At 50.3% G+C, this 22,860-nt stretch overlaps 1 protein-coding gene across 4 annotated transcripts; it reads right to left on the bottom strand.

Annotated features, from left to right (window-relative positions):
* Positions 1–2,911: 2,911 nt before the first annotated feature.
* On the bottom strand, positions 2,912–22,775 carry ercc6l (excision repair cross-complementation group 6-like). Of its 4 annotated transcripts, XM_069940459.1 has the most exons (9): positions 22,207–22,775; positions 20,391–21,611; positions 19,012–19,407; positions 15,850–15,951; positions 13,185–13,211; positions 12,934–13,041; positions 10,175–10,276; positions 5,818–5,925; positions 2,912–5,138 (listed from the first exon to the last, which is right to left on the bottom strand). In XM_069940459.1, exons 1-9 carry the CDS (start codon positions 22,763–22,765, stop codon positions 3,379–3,381), a joined length of 4,383 nt encoding a protein of 1,460 aa, XP_069796560.1. In that variant the 5' UTR covers positions 22,766–22,775; the 3' UTR covers positions 2,912–3,378. The 4 variants fall into 4 exon arrangements, with proteins under 4 accessions (XP_069796560.1, XP_069796562.1, XP_069796561.1 ...); XM_069940461.1 differs by lacking the exon at positions 10,175–10,276; XM_069940460.1 differs by lacking the exon at positions 13,185–13,211.
* Between the last annotated feature and the right edge of the window lie 85 nt (positions 22,776–22,860).

Raw genomic sequence — 22,860 nt, 5'->3', positions numbered from 1 at the left:
TGGGGTCATCTTTTTACACAAGACCTTACCTGCAAGATTGTGTATATTATTGCAATTTGGAACAGGCTGTGGCCGATACCAATTTAATACATTTTCATTTTGAGCATTAAAATTTTTGACTACAGAACTGATACCAGATGTTCTTTTCTTTCCAAATATAAATAAAGTCTCAGTGGAAGTCGCCACTTTTGATTTCCTTTAACCAAAGAATGGCTGACAAAGGAATATTGGAGTCCCCCATGGATTCTCGCATTGTAGAGAACATGAATGGGAACAAGTGGCCAATCAGCACCGAGCCTGCTCCATCATTCAGATCATGGCTGCCCCGGCTCTGCCGTCCTCTCCAAACCCCTGCCCCATCTTCTTCAATGACTCAGTCTTGGCCTCCACTGCTCTTTGGCAGAGAGAATTGCAGATTCTCCACAGAAGTTCCTCGGTTTAAAACAGGCAACCCCTTATTCTTGGGAGGACCCAGGACCAAAATGCCGGTTACATATCATTATCCCAAGACCAGCCGAGTTCCTCCAGCATCTGTGGTCTTGCTGCATCACGGCATCTGCGCTTTCATATTTATAGCCTAGTGATTCCAGAAAGCTGCACATGAGGAAATAACTTCAGTACGTCAGGGCTCATTCCAATATCATTCTTCTGCAGCAGAGGCTGAACATCTCCAACCCAAGAATACATCAGCTTACTATCCCAGCACAGTCTCCCACACGAGTTCATCATTCATTCAATATGCAGACAGTCTCAACAATACAGCCTAGAATCGCATGAAAACTTCCCTACCATTATATGCCACGTTACTGGGATTCAAGCCTGACATTTCGACTGCCCTCCCAATTACTTGTTCCCCCTACACCCAACCTGTTTTTATCTGTAAGACTCCAGATCACTTTGGACTACCACATTTTGTTTGTTCACCAGTCTGCCAGTGTGCACATAAACAAATGGCCGCAGGGTTCTACTGCCCAGTCCAACTGCCAACAGCTTCTTTACTGGCTTTAAATGGCCCATTAAAAGGAACCAAATGGTTTATTTTTAAAGTAAATCATGAAAATCTGTAGACAGATTTGAGCATCTCCATCCCATCTACAACAGCAACCTCCCAGTAGCCACCCATTTCAGATAGCGTTAACGTGGAGTTTCCTGCTTCCTACTGAACCTGCTCACCTTTCCTGTCTTTTCAGTTCTCCCCCCCTTGCCCCTCACCCATCCATCCCTCCCTCCTCCCCTCACTGCTGCTGTCCTCTTCCTTTCCACATCTATTATCTCCTGCCTTTGCCACCACCACCCCATGTTTTGGTCGGTCCTTGAAGGGCTCAAGCCTGAAACATCGGTTATGTATACCTTTGCTACACAAGAGGTTGTTTAACCTGCTGAGTTTCGTCAGCATTTTGGGTTTTTATTGGTTTATTTTAAAATCCTACGACCACAGGGTCTGGGCCTGAGGTGGCAGCGCCTGTGTACAGCAGCAGTTTCGAGGAGGAGTTGCAGACTCTGGGGAAGTAGATTAGTGCAGGGCAGCAGAAAATGAGGAGGCCACCCCTCTCCACCCCCCCCCCCACCCAGTTGAGAAGCAAAGGAGATGACCCTACGGGACGGTGCCCGCAGCGGCAGACCAGCAAGGGGCTCTGCATGTTGAAGAACATACAGATGGCGAGCTGTTGGTGATTGGAGGTGAGGGACCCACGCAGACTGCAGGCGACTGCCATCAAGGGGCTCACACCAGGCTGCGGACAGCCAAAGAGTTACCCAGTATCGGAACTGAGGTGCGAGGGCCCTGAAGGCATCCTGGAGCTCTGGTTGCCAGTGGTTTGTGGGAGTACTGGGGGAGAACCGGGGGGTGGGGGGGAGAACCGGTGAAGCTCTGGGGGGAGAACCGGTGAAGCTCTGGGGGGAGAACCGGTGAAGCTCTGGGGGGAGAACCGGTGAAGCTCTGGGGGGAGAACCGGTGAAGCTCTGGGGGGAGAACCGGTGAAGCTCTGGGGGGAGAACCGGTGAAGCTCTGGGGGGAGAACCGGTGAAGCTCTGGGGGGAGAACCGGTGAAGCTCTGGGGGGAGAACCGGTGAAGCTCTGGGGGGAGAACCGGTGAAGCTCTGGGGGGAGAACCGGTGAAGCTCTGGGGGGAGAACCGGTGAAGCTCTGGGGGGAGAACCGGTGAAGCTCTGGGGGGAGAACCGGTGAAGCTCTGGGGGGAGAACCGGTGAAGCTCTGGGGGGAGAACCGGTGAAGCTCTGGGGGGAGAACCGGTGAAGCTCTGGGGGGAGAACCGGTGAAGCTCTGGGGGGAGAACCGGTGAAGCTCTGGGGGGAGAACCGGTGAAGCTCTGGGGGGAGAACCGGTGAAGCTCTGGGGGGAGAACCGGTGAAGCTCTGGGGGGAGAACCGGTGAAGCTCTGGGGGGAGAACCGGTGAAGCTCTGGGGGGAGAACCGGTGAAGCTCTGGGGGGAGAACCGGTGAAGCTCTGGGGGGAGAACCGGTGAAGCTCTGGGGGGAGAACCGGTGAAGCTCTGGGGGGAGAACCGGTGAAGCTCTGGGGGGAGAACCGGTGAAGCTCTGGGGGGAGAACCGGTGAAGCTCTGGGGGGAGAACCGGTGAAGCTCTGGGGGTGGAGAGAAGAGAGACACTTTTGCTTCTCTTTCTCTAACTGTAAGGGGTGCCGCCAGGCAATTTCTGCCTATGGCGAATCTGCCTTTCGGTAGACTAAAGGAAATTTTGTGTAATGTAACATTTTCTGTTTTATTACTCGACAATTACTTGAACCATCTCCAGTCAGTGAGCTTCTGCATTGACAGGCAAATTACACGGCAGAAATCTAACACAAGTGCTGGTCTGAGCCAAAACACCATAGGATTTGGCAAGTCCTCCAGTCAGCCACTGTACTGCACAATTTTACTACCCAGGCAGTTAACGTGATTTGATTTTATTGCTCAACATTATCAAAATAGCTTTACAAAACTTAAGAGTGTAAATATTTACAAAATACAGTCTCATATGGCCATCACTTAATTGATCAAACTAACCTCCTTGTACAATAGAGTTTCTGGAAGTACCCAGCTCTCAGGATTCTAGAAAACTGTTTAGGGATTGAACGTCAGGAACAGATGTTGGATGTGACGTTGAGAGGTCATCCCATCCTCTTGCTCACTCCGCTGAATCAACTCAGAAGCGGCAGGGCCCTAGACATTTGCAACACAGCAGAGAATCCTTCAAAAGCTGCCATTGTTGTGAAGAAGAAAAACAAAGATTCATGTGAGCCGAGACTGCTTACCAACTTGACACTGCGGGTGCTCTGCCGCAGAAAAACCTCCCCTCCCCCCATGATCAGAATTGACCACGAACGCTGGTAGACCAGAGCAGGGTCCCCATCTCTCTCAACTCGTGTCCAGCAGCCGATACAGTTTGATTGTTGTTAACTGCACCTCAGGATCCCCACTCTTGAGATCCAGAGCCTGTAGCAAGCAGCCCAGGGCCGCCTTGAGCTCCCCCCGCTCCATCTGTTCTCGCCCACGCTTCACCAGGCTCTCGTATTCCTCCTGCAGGGGCTGTGGCCTCGTCCTCTCAGTGCGATACGTCACAGGGCTGTGGTGTCTTGTTGGGGGATCTGGCCCCATCCCATCACTGGGGGTTCCAGAGTCCAGCCCATTGGCGTGTGTTACCGGGCTGTGGTGTTCTCCCACAGGGAGCTGTGACTCCACCCCGACACTGGGGGACCCAAGGTCCAGCCCAGAGTGGTGCGTTGCCAAGACCTCGCGCTCCCCCGCTGGTGGCTCTGTGGAGGCTGCCCCTGCATCGAGCCGAGTGGGCTCCTGCATCAACCTCTCCAACTCCCCCAGCGGGAGCCCTGGTGACACCACTCCTTCCCCAAAAGAGCGCAGCCCATCAACCTCCAGAATCAGGCTCCGGTACTGGTCTGATGTGGACCGCAGCGAGTCAGTGCTCTCCCTGAAAGCCCCAGCGCCTGCCTGAGCCGACTGCCGCAGCAGGCTGTCGGAGACCTGCAGTGAGTGCTCCAGGGCCCCTTCCCTGTCTCTCGAGGATCCGGTGAACACGCCTGTGAGCTCCTGCATCTCACTATGAAGATCCTCCAGGCTCCTGCTCCCCACCTTAGGGAGCTGTGAAGAGCCTGGGCCAGTGCCCATGGTATCCAGCAACCCCGTGGCTTTAGCAAAAGGCTCCATCTGCTCATTGGAGCTCAGCTCGGGTTCAAACGTCCCTGACTGTTTGGCCTCACTCTCCATCTCTTCGTCACTGCCCACCAGGTCTCCCAGATCGCTGTGGTCACCTCCGGCCTTCCCCTCACTCTCCTCCTCCCCATCACTCTGGCAGAGGGGCGCCGAGCTCACGAAAACCGGCTCGTCGAAAGCATCCTCATCCACGTCCTCCATCTCCTCCATGACAGACCTGACCAACGAACGCCTGGAGGAGAGCGAGCAGTTGGCACCAGTGATCTGTAGGGCCCGGCCGGGCAAGTTTAATTCTTTGGGTGTGGAGGCAGCTGGTGCTTTGAACGCAGCTGGAAAAGGGCTGGCTGCAGACAGGCTAGAGGAATCAGCCTGGCCCTCGCTGTCACTGTCTATCACTCTGGCTCTGTGTTTCTTCCTGGAGAACACTAAGGCAGGTGACTCCCAGTCTGAGCTGTCCGGCCCTTCACACCTCAAGGTGCATAGCTGTCTCGCCGGTTCCTCCACCAAATCGGAGGAGTCTCTAGCCTCAGGCATGCAGTCCTCCTCCACTGTGTCCTCTAACACCAGCTGGAAATCAGGTTGCAGGAGGGAGGTGTGGGCAGCAGAGCTCGAGGACAGGAACGGAATCTCTAAAGTCTGATCCTGGCGCAACTCATGGACGGTGGGATCCGGGAAAAATCCCCTCCCACCATCAGGCAGGACACTCATATCAAGGTCGAGATCCCAGCACATAGAGCTGCCGCAGCCCTGCATTGTGGGCACGCCAGCCCCGCCATGCGACTGCAACACCACGCTGTCGTCCTGCTCGGATAAGCTAATTGGCAGCTCAGCCATCCTGCAGCTCAGGTTGGCGACCTCCTCATCATCATTGCTCGGTAGCTGCAACAGGTCGATGGGGAGTGGGGCCCCTCTGGGATCTGGCTCTGGGAACTTTCCTCCTTCACCACCTGCAGGGGGAAAGCAAAGGCCCACCGTGAGTGCCTGTCATCTCAACGTCATCTTCCATACCCAAACTGGTCCCAGAATGAAGTAAGCAGAAAGCACAGCGTTCCAGGCCTGTGATAGGGTCCGTTGGTGGAAAAATGCCCATAGAGAAATTACATCCCATCCCCCTCCCCACCAAAAAAAAACACATTCTGGGTCAGCATTTTCCAAAATGCAGAAAATGTCCTGGAATGAAATGGCTGTCTAAAAGGAACAGGAAGGGGGAACAGAGCAGGCTAGGAGAAACTGAAAATGTCAATGTTAATGCCATCCAGTTGGAGGGCCCCAGACCAAAAAAAAAATCAGGGTGGGTGGCATACTTCTCCTATTTCTCATCTTCTTATACAAGAGCAGTGGAGGTGCCACTGAGCTCACTCAGACTGAGGTACAGTCAGCAGCTCCAGTCCAGAGTTGACCTGCCACTCACTTCTGTCGTGACAGGTTATAAAATGAATCGGACAGGCAGGATTTGTGGGGGGGGGGGTCCTGTCTCAGACACACTAGCCTGTGGGATGCAAGAGAACAGGACACGCCCCCTCCAAACTCCAGTTGAGGACAGGGTCCCGAAGGACACTCCACCAGGCCAGGACACCGCCAGTGCCACCCTCCTCAACTGATCAACCAGCAGCCCAGCACGCTTACCGCTCACACTGAGGACCCCATTCTCCACCTCCCCATTGCTCAGCAGCTCCGACACATTTATGGGGAGCGGCGCCTCGCTGGGGTGTGCCTCCTCTCCTCCTTCGCTACCTGCAGGGAGAAAGCGAAGGCCCTGCGTGAGTGCATAAGACAGACTAGGTGTGATTGAACCACCTTCTCCATGCTGGACACCAGAGAACTACCTAGTAACTGGGGAACATAACCAGGAAATTAAACTCTGGTAGCCTTCACCAATGAGATCTTCCAGAACTGCCAGGGAAATGAGCTTATGAAATGGAATTATGAGAAACATGCAAAGAGGGACTTCTCAGCCAATAAATATGAAATTAAATTTAGACATACAGCATAGTAATATTCCCTTTCGGCCCATGAGCCCATGCCACCCAATTGCGCACTCTTCCCCCCTCCACCCCCAATGTTTGAAGGGTGGGTGGAAACTGAAGCACCTGTTGGAATCCAACACAAGGCACTTTTACACACCACTGAACAGCAGAATTTTTTAATGTAAATTCCATCCCATAATTTTTCCCACTCGTACCCCTACACACTTTTACAGAGCGGCTACAGTATAAATTGACCTCAGCCACTCACAAGAAACAGGCCTATGAATATAACGTTTCCCCCTCCAACAAACTCCACAACACAGGAAGAATGTGCAAAGGTGCCCTTGTGTAAACGACCACATAGGGACACACTGGAGGCAAGTATGTTGATTTTTTTTCCCAGAATAATTCTGAAGTTTCCGTGTAAAAATGTCAACAAACTTGTTACAGGCAGTGACAATTCACACCTGGGACCCTGGCACTATAACAGCTTTGCTCCAACCTGTGCCACCCAGAACCTGATGATACCACCAACAGATTAGACACAAGCAGGGGGTGGAGGTGGGAGTGTTAAACCTCAAACTTGGGGAGGGTGGCACGCCACCTTGTATCAGACACCTCATTCCCTCCACACCACCCATTGCATCTAACGTTGATAGGATAGTTAAGGTCCATGGGAGATTGGGCTTCATTAGTCAGGAGATCGAGTTCAAGAGTAGAGAGGCCATGTTGTAACTCTACAAATCTCTGGTGACACCACACATGTTCAGTTCTGGTCACTTCATTACAGGAAGGATGTGGAAGCTATGGAGAGGGTGCAGAGATTTACCAGGATGTTACTTGGATTGGAAAATAAGTGTTACGAGCTGGGACTTTTTTTTGTTTGGAGCATAGAAAGAGGAGATAAAGGTCTAAGATTCTGTGAGGCATAGATAAGGTGGACAGTCTGCATCTGTTTCCCAGAGCAGGAACAGCAAACACCAGAGGATTGTAACGTAGAAGATAGGAGCAGGAGTAGGTCATTCGGCCCTTCAAGCCTGCTCTGCCATTCAATGAGATCATGGCTGATCTTAAAGTTCAGTACCCCGTCCCCGCCTCTCTCCATAACCCCTAATTCCCTTATACTGAAGAAATATATCTAATTCCCTCTTAAATATTTACAATGAACCTGCCTCTACTGCTATCTGTGGCAATGAATTCACCACCCTCTGGGTATAGAAATTCCTCCTCATCTCAGTTCTAAATAGTTTGCCTATTATCCTCAAACCATGGCCCCAGGTTCTGGATTTTCCCACCATTGGAAACATCCCTTCCGCATCCATTCTGTCCAGTCCTGCCAGAATTTTATATGTCTCTATGAGATCCCCTTCAATCTTCTAAACTCCAGCGAGTACAATCCCAAATTGTGCAATCTTTCCTCATAAGTTATTCCTGCCATTCCAGGTATCAGCCTGGTGAATCGCCTCTGCACTCCTTCCATTGCAAGAACATCCTTCCTTAGATAAGGTGACCAAAACTGCACACAATACTCCAGGTGGGGTCTCACCAAGGCCCTGTACAGCTGCAGTAAGGTATCCTTATTCCTATACTCAAACCCTCTTGATATGAAGGCCAACATACCATTTGCCTTTTTAACCGCCTGCTGTACCTGCATGCTCGTCTTCAGTGACTGGTGCACAAGAACCCCTAGGTCTCTCTGCACTTACCCATCTCCCAATCTATTGCCATTCAAATAGTAATCTGCTGTGATAGTACAGATCTATCACCAATGTACATAGTGTATATAGTTACTGTATCTAGACTGTGCTTACAGCGATTGGCTGAGAGCTAAGCCACACCTATTGTTTGGGCCTTAAAGGGTTGTGTCCCTAGCCAGGTCGGATCATTCCGGACTGGTCGGCCACCTGTGAAGAGCTCCGGTCTTTAGCTAATAAAATTGTAGAGCTCGTCGAAAGAACCAAAAGCCTTGGTTTGGATCAACAAGTCTTTGGTTCTTTCGACGAGCTCTACATCTGCCCTCCAGTTTGTATTACCAAAGTGGATAACCTCACATTTATCCACATTGTAGTGCATTTGCCATGTATCTGCCCAGTCCCCCAATTTATCCAAATCACACTGGAGCTTCTTGACCCCCTCTTCAGTGCACACAACCCTTCCTAGCTTAGTGTTGTCTGCAAATTTGGAGATATTACATCCAATCCCCTCATCTAGATCATTAATGTAAATTGTGAACAGCTGGGGTCCCAGTACAGATCCCTGTGGCATGCCACTGGTCATCGCCTGCCACTCAGAAAACGAGCAGTTTATCCCAACTCTCTGTCTTCTATCTGCCAGCCAGTTCTCAATCCACATCAATACCTTGCCCCCAATCCCATGAGCCTTGATTTTGCATGCCAGTTGTTTATGTGGGACCTTATCGAAGGCCTTTTGGAAATCCAGGTACACCACATCCACTGGCTCTCCCCCATCTATTTTACCTGTCACCGTCTCAAAGAATTCCAATAGATTTGTCAAGCACAATTTTCCTTTTGTAAATCCATGTTGACTCTGTCCGATCCCTTCTCTGCTAGTCATATGCTCCGCTATTACATCCTTAATAATGGATTCCATCATTTTGCCCACTACTGATGTAAGGCTCACCGGCCTATAATTCCCCGCTTTTTCTCGGCCCCCCTTTTTAAATAGTGGGGTAACATTAGCTACCCTCCAATCCATGGGTACTGATCCTGAGTCTATTGAGTTCTGGAAAATAATTCTTAAAGCATCTGCTATCTGAATGTCCACTTCTTTAAGTACCCTAGGATGTAGATTATCAGGCCCTTGGGATTTATCGGCCTTCAATTTCCCCAAGACCATGTCCTTAGAGATACTGATTTCTTTCAGCTCCTCCCTTGCAGTAGTCTCTATGTTTCCCAACATCCTTGGGAGGTTATTTGTATCCTATCTTGTGAAAACAGAACTAAAGTAAGAATTTAATTGGTCTGCCATTTCCTCATTCCCCATTATATATTCCCCTGATTCTGACTGCAAGGGACCTACTCTGGATTTCACCAATCTTTTCCTCTTGACATATCTATAAAAGCTTTTGCAGTTGGTTTTTATGTTTGCCGCAAGCTTACTTTCGTAATTTATTCTTGCTCTCTTGATTAATCCCTTTGTCCTCCTTTGTTGCATCTTGAACTGTTCCCAGTCTTCGGATTTGGTACTTTTTTTGGCCAATTGATGTGCTCCCTCTTTGGACCTAATGTTGTCTCTAATTTCCCTTGTTATCCACGGTTGAGTGTACAAAGTGAAAGGAGGGAAGTTTAGGAGAGACATCAGGGGCAAGTTTTATTTGTATAAACAGAGATTTGTGGGTGCCTGGAATGCCTTGCCAGGGATGGTGGTGGAGGCTGCTGCATTAAGGCCATTTCAGCGACTCTTATGTAGACGGATGCAAGAAAAATAGAGAGTTACAGGATAGGAAGGGTTTAGTATTTTTATGGGTTGGCATATGTTCTATCATATTATCTATTCACCACAATTTCAGTCACCTACAAAATGAACCCACCAACAGACACATCTTCCCTATCCCTGTGACGGACTTGTCCAGTCCTCTCTCCCCACCAATCGTCTCCTTAGAATCTACCCGCGACCGCAGGAAGTGCTCCACTTGAGTCCACACCTCCTTTCTCCCTGCCGTTCGGGGCCCCGCACAGTCCTTCCAAGTGAAGCAACACTTCGCTTGTGCACCTGCTGGAGTTATCCCCCGCATCTGGTGTTCCCTTGCTATAACTTTAATGAAAGGCTCAGGCCCGAAACATTGGTTATGTATCCACTATAAAATATGCTGTCTGACCTGCTGAGTTTCTCCACCAATGTATTTTTACTTCACCTCTCCCACCAGGTGAGAACAGGGTTTCTGCACTACCCTGCGCCACAGTGGCACCAGAATCAACAAGTGACTGAACACTGGGCACAAACACCACGATGGCACCCTCAGCTGACCCCCACCCCCTCTCTCCACGGCTCCTCACCGCTCAGGTCGGAAACCTCGTCCTCCATCTCCCTGTCGATCGGCACCTCTGTCAGGTCTATGGGCTCTCTGGAATCTGGCTCTGGGACTCTTCCATCTCCACCTACAAGAGGTGAATAAAAACCCAGCATGAAAAACACGATCACCAACCAGTTCCATAACAGCCGTGGAATGAGCTTCGTCCTGTTGTATCTAAAACTCCTTCCCACAATCTCCGATACCTAGATTGAAGGTATGAACTGCCATCTCCGATCTAACACTCACTGAGGCCAGATGAGGATTTTTTTTTTTTAAATTTAGACATATATCACAGTAACAGGCCTTTTCAGCCTACGAGCCCATGCTGCCCAATCACAACCAATTGACCTACAACCCCCGGAACATTTTGAAGGATGATTTCACTGGACAATAAATCTTTGAAAAGTTTTCTTCATGAAAGAAAATTGAGGATCATGATAGACAACTTCAAGCTGAACACAGAGGAGGAAGTTGGAGAAACATTAAATTAACATTGAATTTAGCATGTTTAATCGCATAATGATGCTCTCAGGTTGACTGCACATGTTGCACAACAAATATGAGGAGCCCAGGGTTTATCCTGGTCACCAATTTTACAAGTGAAGTAGAGCTCATAGGCTTTCTTAATAAGTGCAGACATGCTGCATCTTTGCACCTTAAGCATCTACTCGCCACAAATATTACTGAATGTATCGCAGCTGTTGCGACGTTGATGAGACATTTCTGCTGTATTGAATCTTCCTGAAAACTATAGATGCACTCACTATGCTGTTGCCAGAAGAACAGGTGCCTAAACATGCATTCAATCTATATTCATGTAATGCACAGCATCTGGATATGGGAGCTGCTTTTATAGCCAGTCTGCATCTATCCTGACTAAGCATGCCCAGGCCCAAGACAACATTCATATAGCACCTGCACTGAATGCATCCCAGACATGGTTGGAGTGACCAAAACAGCTCATTTTGTGGACAATATACTTGTAGACTTAAAATAGGACAGGAAATCAGGTTATATCTAAGAATCAGTATGTGATAGGAAAATGTTAAGGTTATTTGTGTGATCAGCAGCCCAAAATCCATAATCCATCAAAAGTCATCAGAAAGCAAAATCTTCAATACCCAGAGAAACTGATCAGAAAACCTGGGCAACTGCCAAACATTTGGTGCTGCCCTTGAGAGGGAATTTTGGCACAGCCCTGAGAAAGGAGATCACACGAAAGTCAAATATTCCAGAATCTGATTGCTGTTAACTGATCGGTCAGACCTGCGCAGGGAACATCACTTCTATTGGGAGAGGGAGTGGCTTCAAGCCGGTGACGTACCCAGAGAGCCTATTGACTCCATGGTTTTACGTAGACAGCCTGCATCCAGTCATTCACCTGCACTGCACTGGGAAGTTACCAGACTATCACCTCGTGCCATACTGTGAACAGTTTGGGCACCTTAATTGAGAAAAGTCCTGCTTCCATTGGAGAAGGTTCAAAGATTAACTAGAATACCAGGAATTAAAGGGTTAGCTTTTGAAGAACGTTTGCCGGCTCTTAGACTAAACTCTGAGTATAGAAGGATGAGGGGAAACCTATAGACATTTCCAATACTGAAGGACCTGTACAGAGTAGATCTGACAAGGTTAATTCCCATGGAAGGGGAGTCAAAAAGGAGTCAATTTAATACAGATGCAAGAAAATTTCTTTAGTCAAAAGGCCGCAGGTCTGTGAAACTTGTTGCCACAGGCAGTTGTGAAAGAGAGGTTGTTGAAGCAGAGATTGACAGGTTGTTGAAGCAGAGATTGACAGGTTGTTGATTAGTCAGAGCATCAAGGGTTACGGGGAGAAGGCTTGGAGTGGGGCTGAGTGGGTGGAAGAATCAGCTCATGATAGAATGGCAATTCTAAAGAGATCCTTAAGACTGGTTTCTGCGATAAGACATGCAAGGGTATCAGGTCCTCTGGGAGGTCTTTGCTACAGTTTAGGAAAGAAATCAAGGCTTCAAAGGGTGGATTTTGTGTCAGTCTTCAAGGAGGAGGACAAATCCACCATACGAAAGACATTATGGACACAATTGGTATCACTAAATGAGTATTAAAACACTAAGTAGAGCAAAGTATACTTCATAGAGCAAAGATAAAGATACTTAACCAATGTTTCTGGCTGGAGCCCTTCATCAAGATGTGCAAAAATGTAAGCAGGCTCCTGAACAAAATGATTGTGGAGGGGAGGAAGGGACAGAAGCACAGTCCATAGGCAGGAGGTTAATTGGTGGACTAGCGAGGAAGGGCACACCAGCAAACAGAGGGAAGGTGGTGGAGAGCTGAAGCAAAGAAAATGGCAAGGGAGCGGGAACAGAGTAGGGAGGAAGAAACTGAAAAGGTCAATGTAAGGGCCATCCAGCTGAAGAGTGCCAGACAGAAGATCGGGCCGAATGGCCTACTCTGCTCCTATTTCTCATGTTCTTACGCAAGGAATTTGGAGGTGTGACCGAGCTTACTTGGACTGAAGCAGTCAGCAGCTCCAGCCACACACTTCTGCCTTGACAGGTTATAGAATGAATAGGGCAAGTAGGAAATGGGGGGGGGGGAAGGAGAGAATCCTTTCTCAGACACGCTAGCCTGTGGAATCCAGGAGAACCTTACTCACCCATTCCAAACCCCAGGCGAGGCCAGGGTTGCAAGGGACACTCCACCAGGCTGTGCCACAATGCTGCTAGGGTCACCGTCCACCCTGCAGCCCAGCACACTTACCGCTCACACTGAGGGCCTCATTTTCCACCTCCCCATTGCTCAGCAGCTGTGACACGCCAGTGGGGAGCGGCGCCTTGCCAGGGCGCGCCTCCTCTGCTCCTTCACTACCTGCAGGGAGAAAGCAAAGGCCCTGCATGAGCGCACGGGATGGACTAGGTGGGGTTGAGCCACCTCCTCCATGCTGGACACCGGAGAACTGGTAGATACCGGAGAACCATCCAGTAATACGGGAACAAAATAACTTTGCTTACCTTCACGAATGAAAACATCTTCCAGAACTGTCAGGGAAATGAGTATATGAAATGGAATTATGAGAAACATGCAAAGAAAGAGGGACTTTGAGCCAATAAATATGAAATTAAATTTAGACTACAGCAAATAATAGGCCCTTTCGGCCCATGCCACTCAATTGCACTCTATTGACCTAAACACGCCCTCCTTTTTATTTGAAGGTGGGAAGAAGCTAGAGCGACTGGAGGAAACCCACGCTGAACATACAAACTTGTTACAGGCAGTGCCAATTCATAGTCTGGTCACTAGCACCCACAGCTTTGCTCTAGCAGGAGATAGGAGGTGGGAGTGTTAAACCTCAAACTAGGGGAAGGGCAGCACGCCATCTTGTATCAGCCACCTCACCCTGAGGTCACCTCATTCCCTCCCTACCACCCTCCGCATCTAATGTTGATAGGACAGTTAAGAAGCTGGGGTTCATTAGTCAAGGAATTGAGTTCAAGAGTCGAAAGATCACGCTGCAGCTCTGCATATCTCTGGTGACACCACACGCATTCAGTTCTGGTCGTCTCATTACAGGAAGGATGTGCAACCTATCGTTGGGGTGCAGAGGTGATTTACCAGGATATAACCTGGATTGGATTGGCGCCTCACAGTTTGGTGGGCAGCAACCTCCTTTGAAGAAGACCGCAGAGCCTACCTCACTGACAAAAGGCAAAGGAGGAAAAACCCAACACCCATCCCCAACCAACCAATTTTCCCCTGCAACCGCTGCAATCGTGTCTGCCTGTCCCGCATCGGACTTGTCAGCCACAAACGAGTCTGCAGCTGACGTGGACTTTTTACCCCCTCCATAAATCTTCGTCCGCGAAGCCAAGCCAAAGAAGAAGAAAAGAACCTGGATTGGAAAATAAGTTATGAGAGAAGGTTAGCAGAGCTGGGACTTTTTTGTTTGGAGCTTAGAAAGAGGAGAGGAGACTTAATAAAGGTCTATAAGATTCTGAGAGGCCTAGATAAGGTGGACAGTTGTTTGCCAGAGCAGGAATAGCAAACACCAGAGGACATCAGTTTAGGTGAGACATCAAGGGAAAGTTACACATAAGAGAGTTGTGGGTGCCCAAAATGCATTGCCAGGGATGGTGGTGGAGGCTGATACATTAAAGCCATTTAAGAGACTCTTAGGCACATCGATGCAAGAAAAATAGAGAGGGTTTAGTACTTTTAAGGAATATATGGGTCTGCACAACAAGGGCCAAAGGGCCTGTACTGTGCTGCAGTGTTCTATCATATTAACTATCCACTGCAATTTCCATCACCAACAAAATGATCCCACCACCAGATACATCTTCCCTCTCCCCGTGACAGACTTGTCCAGTCCTCCCTCCCACCAATCGTCTCCTTGGAACCTACCCGTGACCGCAGGAGATGCTCCACTTGCGTCCACACCTCCTCCCTCCACCATTCGGAGCACCAAACAGTCCTTCGAAGTGAGGCAGCACTTCACTTGTGCATCGGTGGTAGTTATCTCCTGCATCCAGTGCTCTCTTTGTGGCCTTCTGTACATCAGAGAGACTGGATGCAGACTGGGAGATTGCTTCGCTGAGCACCTTGGCTCTCTCCACATCAGTGTCAGGGATCTCCCAGTGGTCCATCATTTCAATTCTGTGCCCTACTCCCATGCCGACACATCTGTCCACGGCATCGTTGGAGGAGCAAAACCTAGAATTCCACCTGGGCACTGCTAGACCACCCTCCGTTTTCTCTCTCTCTCTCCCCTATCCCTCGGTCTCCTTTCCTCCAGCACTCTACCCTTTTCCCTCAACATTCACAGAGCAATTCCCCTCCCTCATTGACTCGTTAGGTGCACAATTTCACAACACCAAAGGAAATGGGCCAATGACAATTTTACTCACGCAAAATATTTCAGTAATAACTGGGTCTTGAGCACTGGTTCTCAACCTTCCCTTCCTACTCATGTACCATCTTAAGCAATCCCTTACTAACCACAGAGCATAGGAATTAAAGTGGTATGCGAGTGGAAAGAAAAAGGCTGAGAACCACTGACCCAGAAGATATACAGAAAGATGCACACAAACTCCTTAGAGACACTGTCGGATTTGAACCCCAGTCACTGGCGCTGTGACAGTGTTGCACGAACCGCTACGCTAACTGTGCCACTCTTGCTATAATTTGATGAAGAGCTCGGGCCCAAAATATTGATTATGTATTTTTATCTTTGTTACATAAAATACGCTGTTTGACCTGCTGAGTTTCTCCAGCAATGTGTTTTTACCTCACCCCTCCTAAAAGGTGAGACCAGGGTTGGCCTTTGCAGGCACTACACCCCACATGAGATATTGTGACCCGCAGCCTGGCGTCACTAGCGTCCAGGCAGCAGTATAAGCAGTGCGCTTGTCTGCTACGTCAGAGGAAGGCAGTGGTGCCGCTGCACGGGGAGGGTCATGGTAGGCAGTGTCACTATCACCGCCCTGTTGAGCCAGTTTTCAAAGGTCAGACTGTTCCCTCCGGCCCCCCCACCAAGACTTGTTCTGGCACCGACCCTGGTTTCTCCACTACCCTGCATCATGTGGAGAGCCAGCATCACCGGGCGACCAAACCCTGGGCACAAACACCACAATAGCACCTTTAGGTGAACCTCCACCCCCGCCCCCACCCCCGCCTCACCGCTCAGGTCGTAGACCTCATCCTCCAACTCCCTGTCGATCGGCACTTCCATCAGGTCTATGGGCTCTCTGAAATCCGTCTCCGAGATCTTTCCTCCTCCACCTATAGGAAGTAAATGAAAGGCCAGCACGAAAAACACGATCACCCACCAGTTCCACGACAGCCGTGGAATGAGATTTGTCCCATCATCTCTAAAACCATTGATGGCTCTGCCGGAGCGGCTATAACAGCAGCACTGCCGCGGACCAACAGGGTGCAAGGAGCAGAGATACAGCACTCCCGAGGGGTCCAACCACCCCGTCACCTGCCGCCAGCTCCACACAGGCTTTGAATGGCCCGTTAAAGGAGCCAACTGTAGTTTTATTTGAAATCCAACGACCACGGTTGTTTGCGCGCAAGATGGCGGCACCTTTGACCGTCAGCAGCCATAAGGGGTTGCAGACTCCAGGGGAGCGGAGGACTGGCAATAGGGCAGCGGAAAACAGGGAGAGCATTCCCTATCTAAGAGGAGGAACAGGAGACTACCCATGGGAAGGTGACCACAGCTGGCAGACCAGTAAGGGAGCTCTGCAGCTGAAAGACCAATGTATGCAACAGACTTCTGGCGTCTTGAGGCAAGGAGCCCAGAGGCTGTGGGCTGCTTGCTCTGTACTACGGAATGCTGGGGACTGGTTGGAAGGGGTACCAGGTATCAGAACTGGGATGCAAGGGGGAGCTGAAGGCAAAGACACTGAAGGGTTCCTGGTGGTTTCAGAGGCAAATCCACAAACACTAGGTGACTCAGGATTTTTTTTTTTTAAATTTAGACATACAGCAGGCCTTTTCGGCCCACAAGCACATGCCACCCAATTGACCCTCGGTACATTTTGAAGGATGATTACACTGGACAACAAATCTTTTCCAAAGGTTTGCTTTCCTGAAAGAAAATTAAGGATTATGATACACAACCACAAGAGATCATTTCAGATTTGCTGCATCACAGAAGAAGTTGGAGAACATTAACATTGAATTTGGTATGTTTAACCACATAATGATGCTCTCAGGTTGACTGCACGCTGTACAACAAATGTGAAGAGACCAGGGTTTGTCCTGGTCGCCAATCTTACAACAGAAGTAGAGCTCATAGGCTTTACTTAGACCACATTTGCATAGCAGCTGCACTGAGTGCATCCTCAGGTATGCCTGGACTGACCAAAACAGCTTGCTTTGTGGACAATACACTAGTCAACTTCATGACAGGAAATCACAAAAATAGGTTATAGCTAAAAACGTGATCAAAATTTTTAACGGCGATTTTCGTAATTAGCAGCCCAAAATCCATAAAATACACCCAAAAGTGCTCAGAAGGCAAAATCTTCGTTGTCTAGACATAATGGTCAAAAAAAACCTAGGGCAAGCGCCAAACTTTGACACTGCCCTTAAGAGGGAACTTTGGCATAGCGTTGAGAGAGGAGACCATAGGCAAGTCAAATGTCCCAGAACCTGACTGCTGTTAACTGTGATCAGTCAGGCCTGCGCAGGGAACATTACTTCTATAGGGAGGGGGAATGGCTTCAAGCCGGTGACATCCCCACAGAGAGGCCATTGACACCATGGTTTGACGTAGGCAGCCTGCACTGGCATCAGCTATGGGTGGTGAGTTGCAGTACAAGCTGTATTGTTAACAGTTTGGGCACCTTATTTGAGAAAAACGCTGTTGCTATTGGAGATGGTTCATAAATTAACTAGAATGATACCAGGAATGAAAGGGTTAGCTTTTGAAGAACGTTTTCCGGCTCTTAGACTAAACCCTGGGTATAGAAGGATGAGGGGAAACCTATAGAGACATTTCCAATACTGAAAGGCCTGGATAGAATAGATGTGGCAAGGTTATTTCCCAATGGTAGAAGAGTCAAGGACAAAAGGGTGTCATTTAATACAGATGCAGGAAAATATCTTTAGTCAAAGGGCTGTGTGTCTGTGGAACTTGTTGTCACAGGCAGCTGTGGAAGTGAGGTTGCTGGGCATATTTAAGGCAGGGATTGACAGGTATTTTATTAGTCAGGGCATGAAGGGTTACGGGAGAAAGCTGTGGAGTGGGGCTGAGTGGGAGGATGGATCAGCTGAATATTAGGATGGCCATTGGCCTACTTCTGCCCCTATATCTTGAGAAGCCAAAGATATCAACTCAGGTTTCTGCGCCAATCTCTCCCTGGGAAAGCAATACTCTCAGAGTTTAGGAGGAGACTTTTAGCAAGACTAAATTCCAGCTGGACCTCTTCCTGGTATGTGGGCTCTAGATCCAGGAAACAATGTCGCAGGGCAAGGGCTTGGCCAATTGCCTCCTTTGACCGAAATGGAAATGAGATCCTGTCCCTCTCTCCCCGTTACAACTGCTTACCAGCCCCCCAGATGCACCTCCACTGGTCAGAGCCAGGAGAGGTCTGAACACGGCATTCCCTCATTACACTTTCTTCTCCCTCCTCCCATGGGAGAGGTTGAAAATACAAACCTCTAGATTCATGGGCAGCTTCTTTCACGTGAACTTCACATTTTAAATTTAGACATGCATCAAGGTAACATGCCCCTCTGGCCCGCCCATGAGCCCAGTTAAACATGATTGACCTACATCGCCCCCAGTACGTTTTTGGAGGCTGGGAGGAAACCGGAGCCCCCAGCAGAAACCTACACCAACACAGGGAGACCTTACAAACTGCTTGCAGAGAGCACCCGATTCAAATGCACGTTGCTAGTGCTGTAACCTCATACTGTTTCTAACATCATGCACTGCTCAACCTTTAAATATTTTTTTAAAATTTAGACATGCAGCACAGTAACAGGCCCTTGCAGCCCATGAGCCCAATTGACCTACAACCCCCTGAACATTTTGAATGGTAGGTGGAAATCAAAGCACCCAGAGGAAACCCACACAGAGAACATTCACACTTTACAGACAGCACTGGATTTGAAGTCAGGTTGCTAGCACTGTAACAGTGTTGCACAAACCTCTACGCAGACCGTACTGTCCACATGAACTTCACACTGTTTCTAACTGTACATCTTGCATTGGTCGACTTATTGTAATACAACTCCCTACACTTGTTATTGCACTCTGTTGAATGAGCCAATTTGCCTGGCAAGCACACAGAGCTCTGACAGATAGTTCTATGAAGGCAAGCCTACCCCTGATGGTTGGAGGGCCTGGAGCTGCTTGCGGCTGGCCCGGCCCCCTCTGCAAGTGCTGTCCTGCCACCACCAGGTCTTGAGCCAGACGTACTCGCTCCTGGATGTACCGCTGCGAGGCGGGGTCACTGATCCGGCACTCCTCGTCTGGTGCCACCTCCTGCAAGTGGACCAGGTTGTGGTCTGTCACGCCGAACATGGGCAGGCTGTGCAGGAATGCAACATGCTGATCCAGTTCGGGGTCCATTTCCCACTGGCTGGCGTGGAGAGACTGTAGCTGCCTCTGTGTGCTGGATTGCCGCGTATCCTCCAGCACGAACAGTTCCCTCAGCTCTTGCCGACTGAAGTATCGGTAGGGATTCTTCTTCTCACCAACCGACTGGCGAATCAGCGAATCTTCCAGAGTCAGACAGGGGTTGGGAGGGTTAGACAGAACATTAAACATAGAACATTCGGCCCATGATGTGTGTTATCTACACATACCTAAAAATAAACTAAACTTTCCCTTTCTCATAACCCTTTTTCATTCATCTTTCTTTCACCCATGTGCCAGTCTTAGAATCTCTTAAATCCCCCTATTATACCATTCTCCACCATTCCAGGCACCCACAACTCTAAAACAAAACCTACCCTGATGTCTCCCCTTAACCTTCCTCCCTTCTCTTTGTACTCTGGTATTTGCTACTCCCACCCTGGTGGAAAAGGTGCTGGCTGTCCACTTTATCGATGTTTATCATGTTTACATGTTTTTTTTTTTCACTGCTTGGTCCATAGGAAAAAGAATCTCAGGTTTGTATGTGACGCCATACATGTACTATGACAAAAATGAAATCCGAAATCTATGCCTCTCATAATCTTATATTCTTCCAAGTCAGCTCTCATCCTTCTTCACTCCAAAGAAAATCTCCTAACCTTGCCTCATGATGCATTTTCCAATCCAGGCAACATCCTGATGAATCTCCTCTGGACCCTCTCCATAGCTGCCACATCCTTCCTGTGGTGAGGTGACCAGAACCGAACACAATTCTCCGTGTTGTCTCATCAGAGTGCTGCAACCTCACCTCATGATTCTTGAGCTCAATCCCCCCAACTCGCGTAGGCCTCCTTAGAGGCCAAGCTGCCGCATGTGCCCCACAGAATTAGGAGTAACAGTAGCCCAATGCCAAGTTAGCAAAGACCTCAGAGTAACTCTCTCCACAGACACTGATTTCTAGCATTTGTCCCGAGCCTCTGGCCTGTGTGGGAAGCACAAACTCCAGCAGGATGAATACACAGCTACAGTTGCCTATTTGGCCCCTCAACTCCTGTGAGCCCAATCTGCAACCTCAACTCCAGATTCCATAACCACCACCCCTTAAACCCAGCCCACCAGGAATCACCTTTGAAGATCTGCCTGCGGTAGATCTTCTCCTCCACAGTGCCACAGGTGACCAGCCTGTATATCACCACATCGCTGGTTTGGCCGATCCTGTAGGCCCGGTCAACAGCCTGGGAGTCGGTGGCAGGGTTCCAGCTGGGGTCAACGATCACCACCCGGTCAGCCGCAGTGAGGGTGAGGCCCACCCCACCCACCTGAGTGGTGAGCAGGAAGACTGAGGACTTGGAGCAGTTCTGGAAGCTCTCCAGCACCTTCTGACGCTCCAGTAGGGACAGGGTGCCATCCATGCGTGCCAGTGCAAAGCCCCTGACCTTGAGCACCCGCTGGATGATATCCAGCATCTTCCTTGACTGGGAGAAGACCAAGGTGCGATGGCCCTCCTCCCTCAGCCTCTCAAGCAGCCCCAGCAGGAAGACTAGCTTCCCCGACTCCTCGATCAGCTGCTCCTCAGAGACCCGATGGATGTCATAGTCATCCCCAGCCCCGCTCAGCCCCAGCTCCTCCCACACCCTCTTGGACAACAGCCTTGGGTGGTCACACAGCTTCTTCAGGTTATTCAGCTGGACTAGAGGGGAGAGCCTGGTCTGCAGCAGCTCCTGGATCAGCTCGGATGACACAAACTTCCTGTAGATCTCCTCCTGGACCGGGCTGAGGTGGACCCATATGATCAGGTCTTTCTTCCGGCTGAAAACCAGCAACAGGGACTCCCGCTCCTCCGACTTGGCCCGGGGGAGCGCCCCCAGCTTCTGAATGCCTTCCTTTGTCCTGCGCAGGAAGTAGGGCTGGATCAGCTGCATGAGGCTCTCGGAGATGCGGAGCCCCAGTGCCTTCTCCTCCGGTGTGGCGTCCTTCTCCCTGGCTCGGGTGATAGGGCTCTCATACATCATCTTGAAGGTTTTCAGCGGACCCAGCAGGGAGCCCTGACAGGCAAAGTCAAAGAGGGCCCACATCTCCTGCAGGTTGTTCTGCACAGGCGTCCCCGTTAACAGCACCCGGTTCTTGGCTGGGATGGCGTTCACTTGCTTGCTGGTCTTGCTCAGTTGGGACTTAATCTTGTGGGCCTCATCCAGGACCATGTAGTCCCAGGTGAATTGCTTGCTGTCCAAATGGGAGAGCTGCTCCACATTGTAGATCACCAGCTGGTAGGTAGTGACAACCACTCCCCCTCGCCGTTGCACCCTCTCCAGGTTCCGGCTCCTCTCGGCCTTGGACCCATGGAATGCTAGAAACAAAAGTACCTATTACATACAAAAATACCAGCACCAACCTCGGCAGGATGAAGAGCAGACACTCCGCAGTCCACTTCCCCCAAGTCTCCCAGCAAACAGTCACCCCCCCCCCACTTCAAAAGAAAATAATGACCTGTTGAATATGGTTGATGTACCATACAAGTCCAAAATACAGGTTTTGAGTTATACCCTTTGCATAGGACAATCCACCACTATCCAGTGAGTGATGCTGTCACAATATTATAACAAATTATCCTGTAAAGATTTTAATTTTATTTGTATATTTTAAAATAAACCATCGTCAGCTCCTGTAACAGGCCATTTAAAGCCTGAACACCACTAATGGCAGTGAGACTAGACAGATGGACACCCCTCCAGCTCCCCCCTCCCTCAACCCCTGATCCTCCACCCCCCTCCCTCAACCCCTGATCCTCCACCCCCCTCCCTCAACCCCTGATCCTCCACCCCCTCCCTCAACCCCTGATCCTCCACCCCCCTCCCTCAACCCCTGATCCTCCACCCCCCTCCCTCAACCCCTGACACCCCAGCTTCCTCCCTCAACCCTTGACCCCAACAGCCCCCTCTCACCCTTGACCCGCAACCCCGGGGTCCAGGCGGCGAATTCAGCCAGCCAAGTGGCCAGCAAGGAAGCGGGCATCAGCACCAGACATCCGTGCACCAGGCCGGCGTCGAACATGCCCGAGAGGAAGGCGAGCAGTTGCACCGTCTTGCCGAGGCCCATGTCATCGGCCAGGATGCCACCGCCGCGCCCCTCGGCGTACAGCCGGTGCAGGAAGGCCACGCCGCCGCGCTGGTGCGGGTGCAGCCGCTCAGCGAGGCTGCGGTAGAGGCGCAGGCCGCAGCCCTCCACAGGCACCCACTCGTCCTCGTCCTCGTCCTCGTCGGCCTCGAGCGCCTCCCGCACCCGCCGGATCCGCCGTTCAAGCCGGGCGCTGGGCCGCAGGGCCTGCGCCTCGCTCAGCAACTCCAGCGCCGGCCTCAACTCGCCTGCCAGCGCCCGCTCCTTGGCCCCGGCCACGCATTGCCGGTAGCGCTTCTCCTGTTCCGAGCTGAGGCCCGACAGCTCCGGGCTCGAGTTGCTGTCCGGCCGCGTCATGGAGCGGGCGGTGGCAACGACATCCACCATCACTTCCCGCCGGCCGTTCAAACCGTGAGGCATGACGGGAGGAGGCAGCTTTTGCAGAGCTGAGGCGGGATCCCAGTGCTGAGTGGCAGGCGACA

This window comes from Narcine bancroftii, chromosome 5 (assembly GCF_036971445.1).
Source record: "Narcine bancroftii isolate sNarBan1 chromosome 5, sNarBan1.hap1, whole genome shotgun sequence".
Lineage (NCBI taxonomy): Eukaryota > Metazoa > Chordata > Chondrichthyes > Torpediniformes > Narcinidae > Narcine > Narcine bancroftii.
This window is presented reverse-complemented; position numbering and strand designations above follow the sequence as displayed.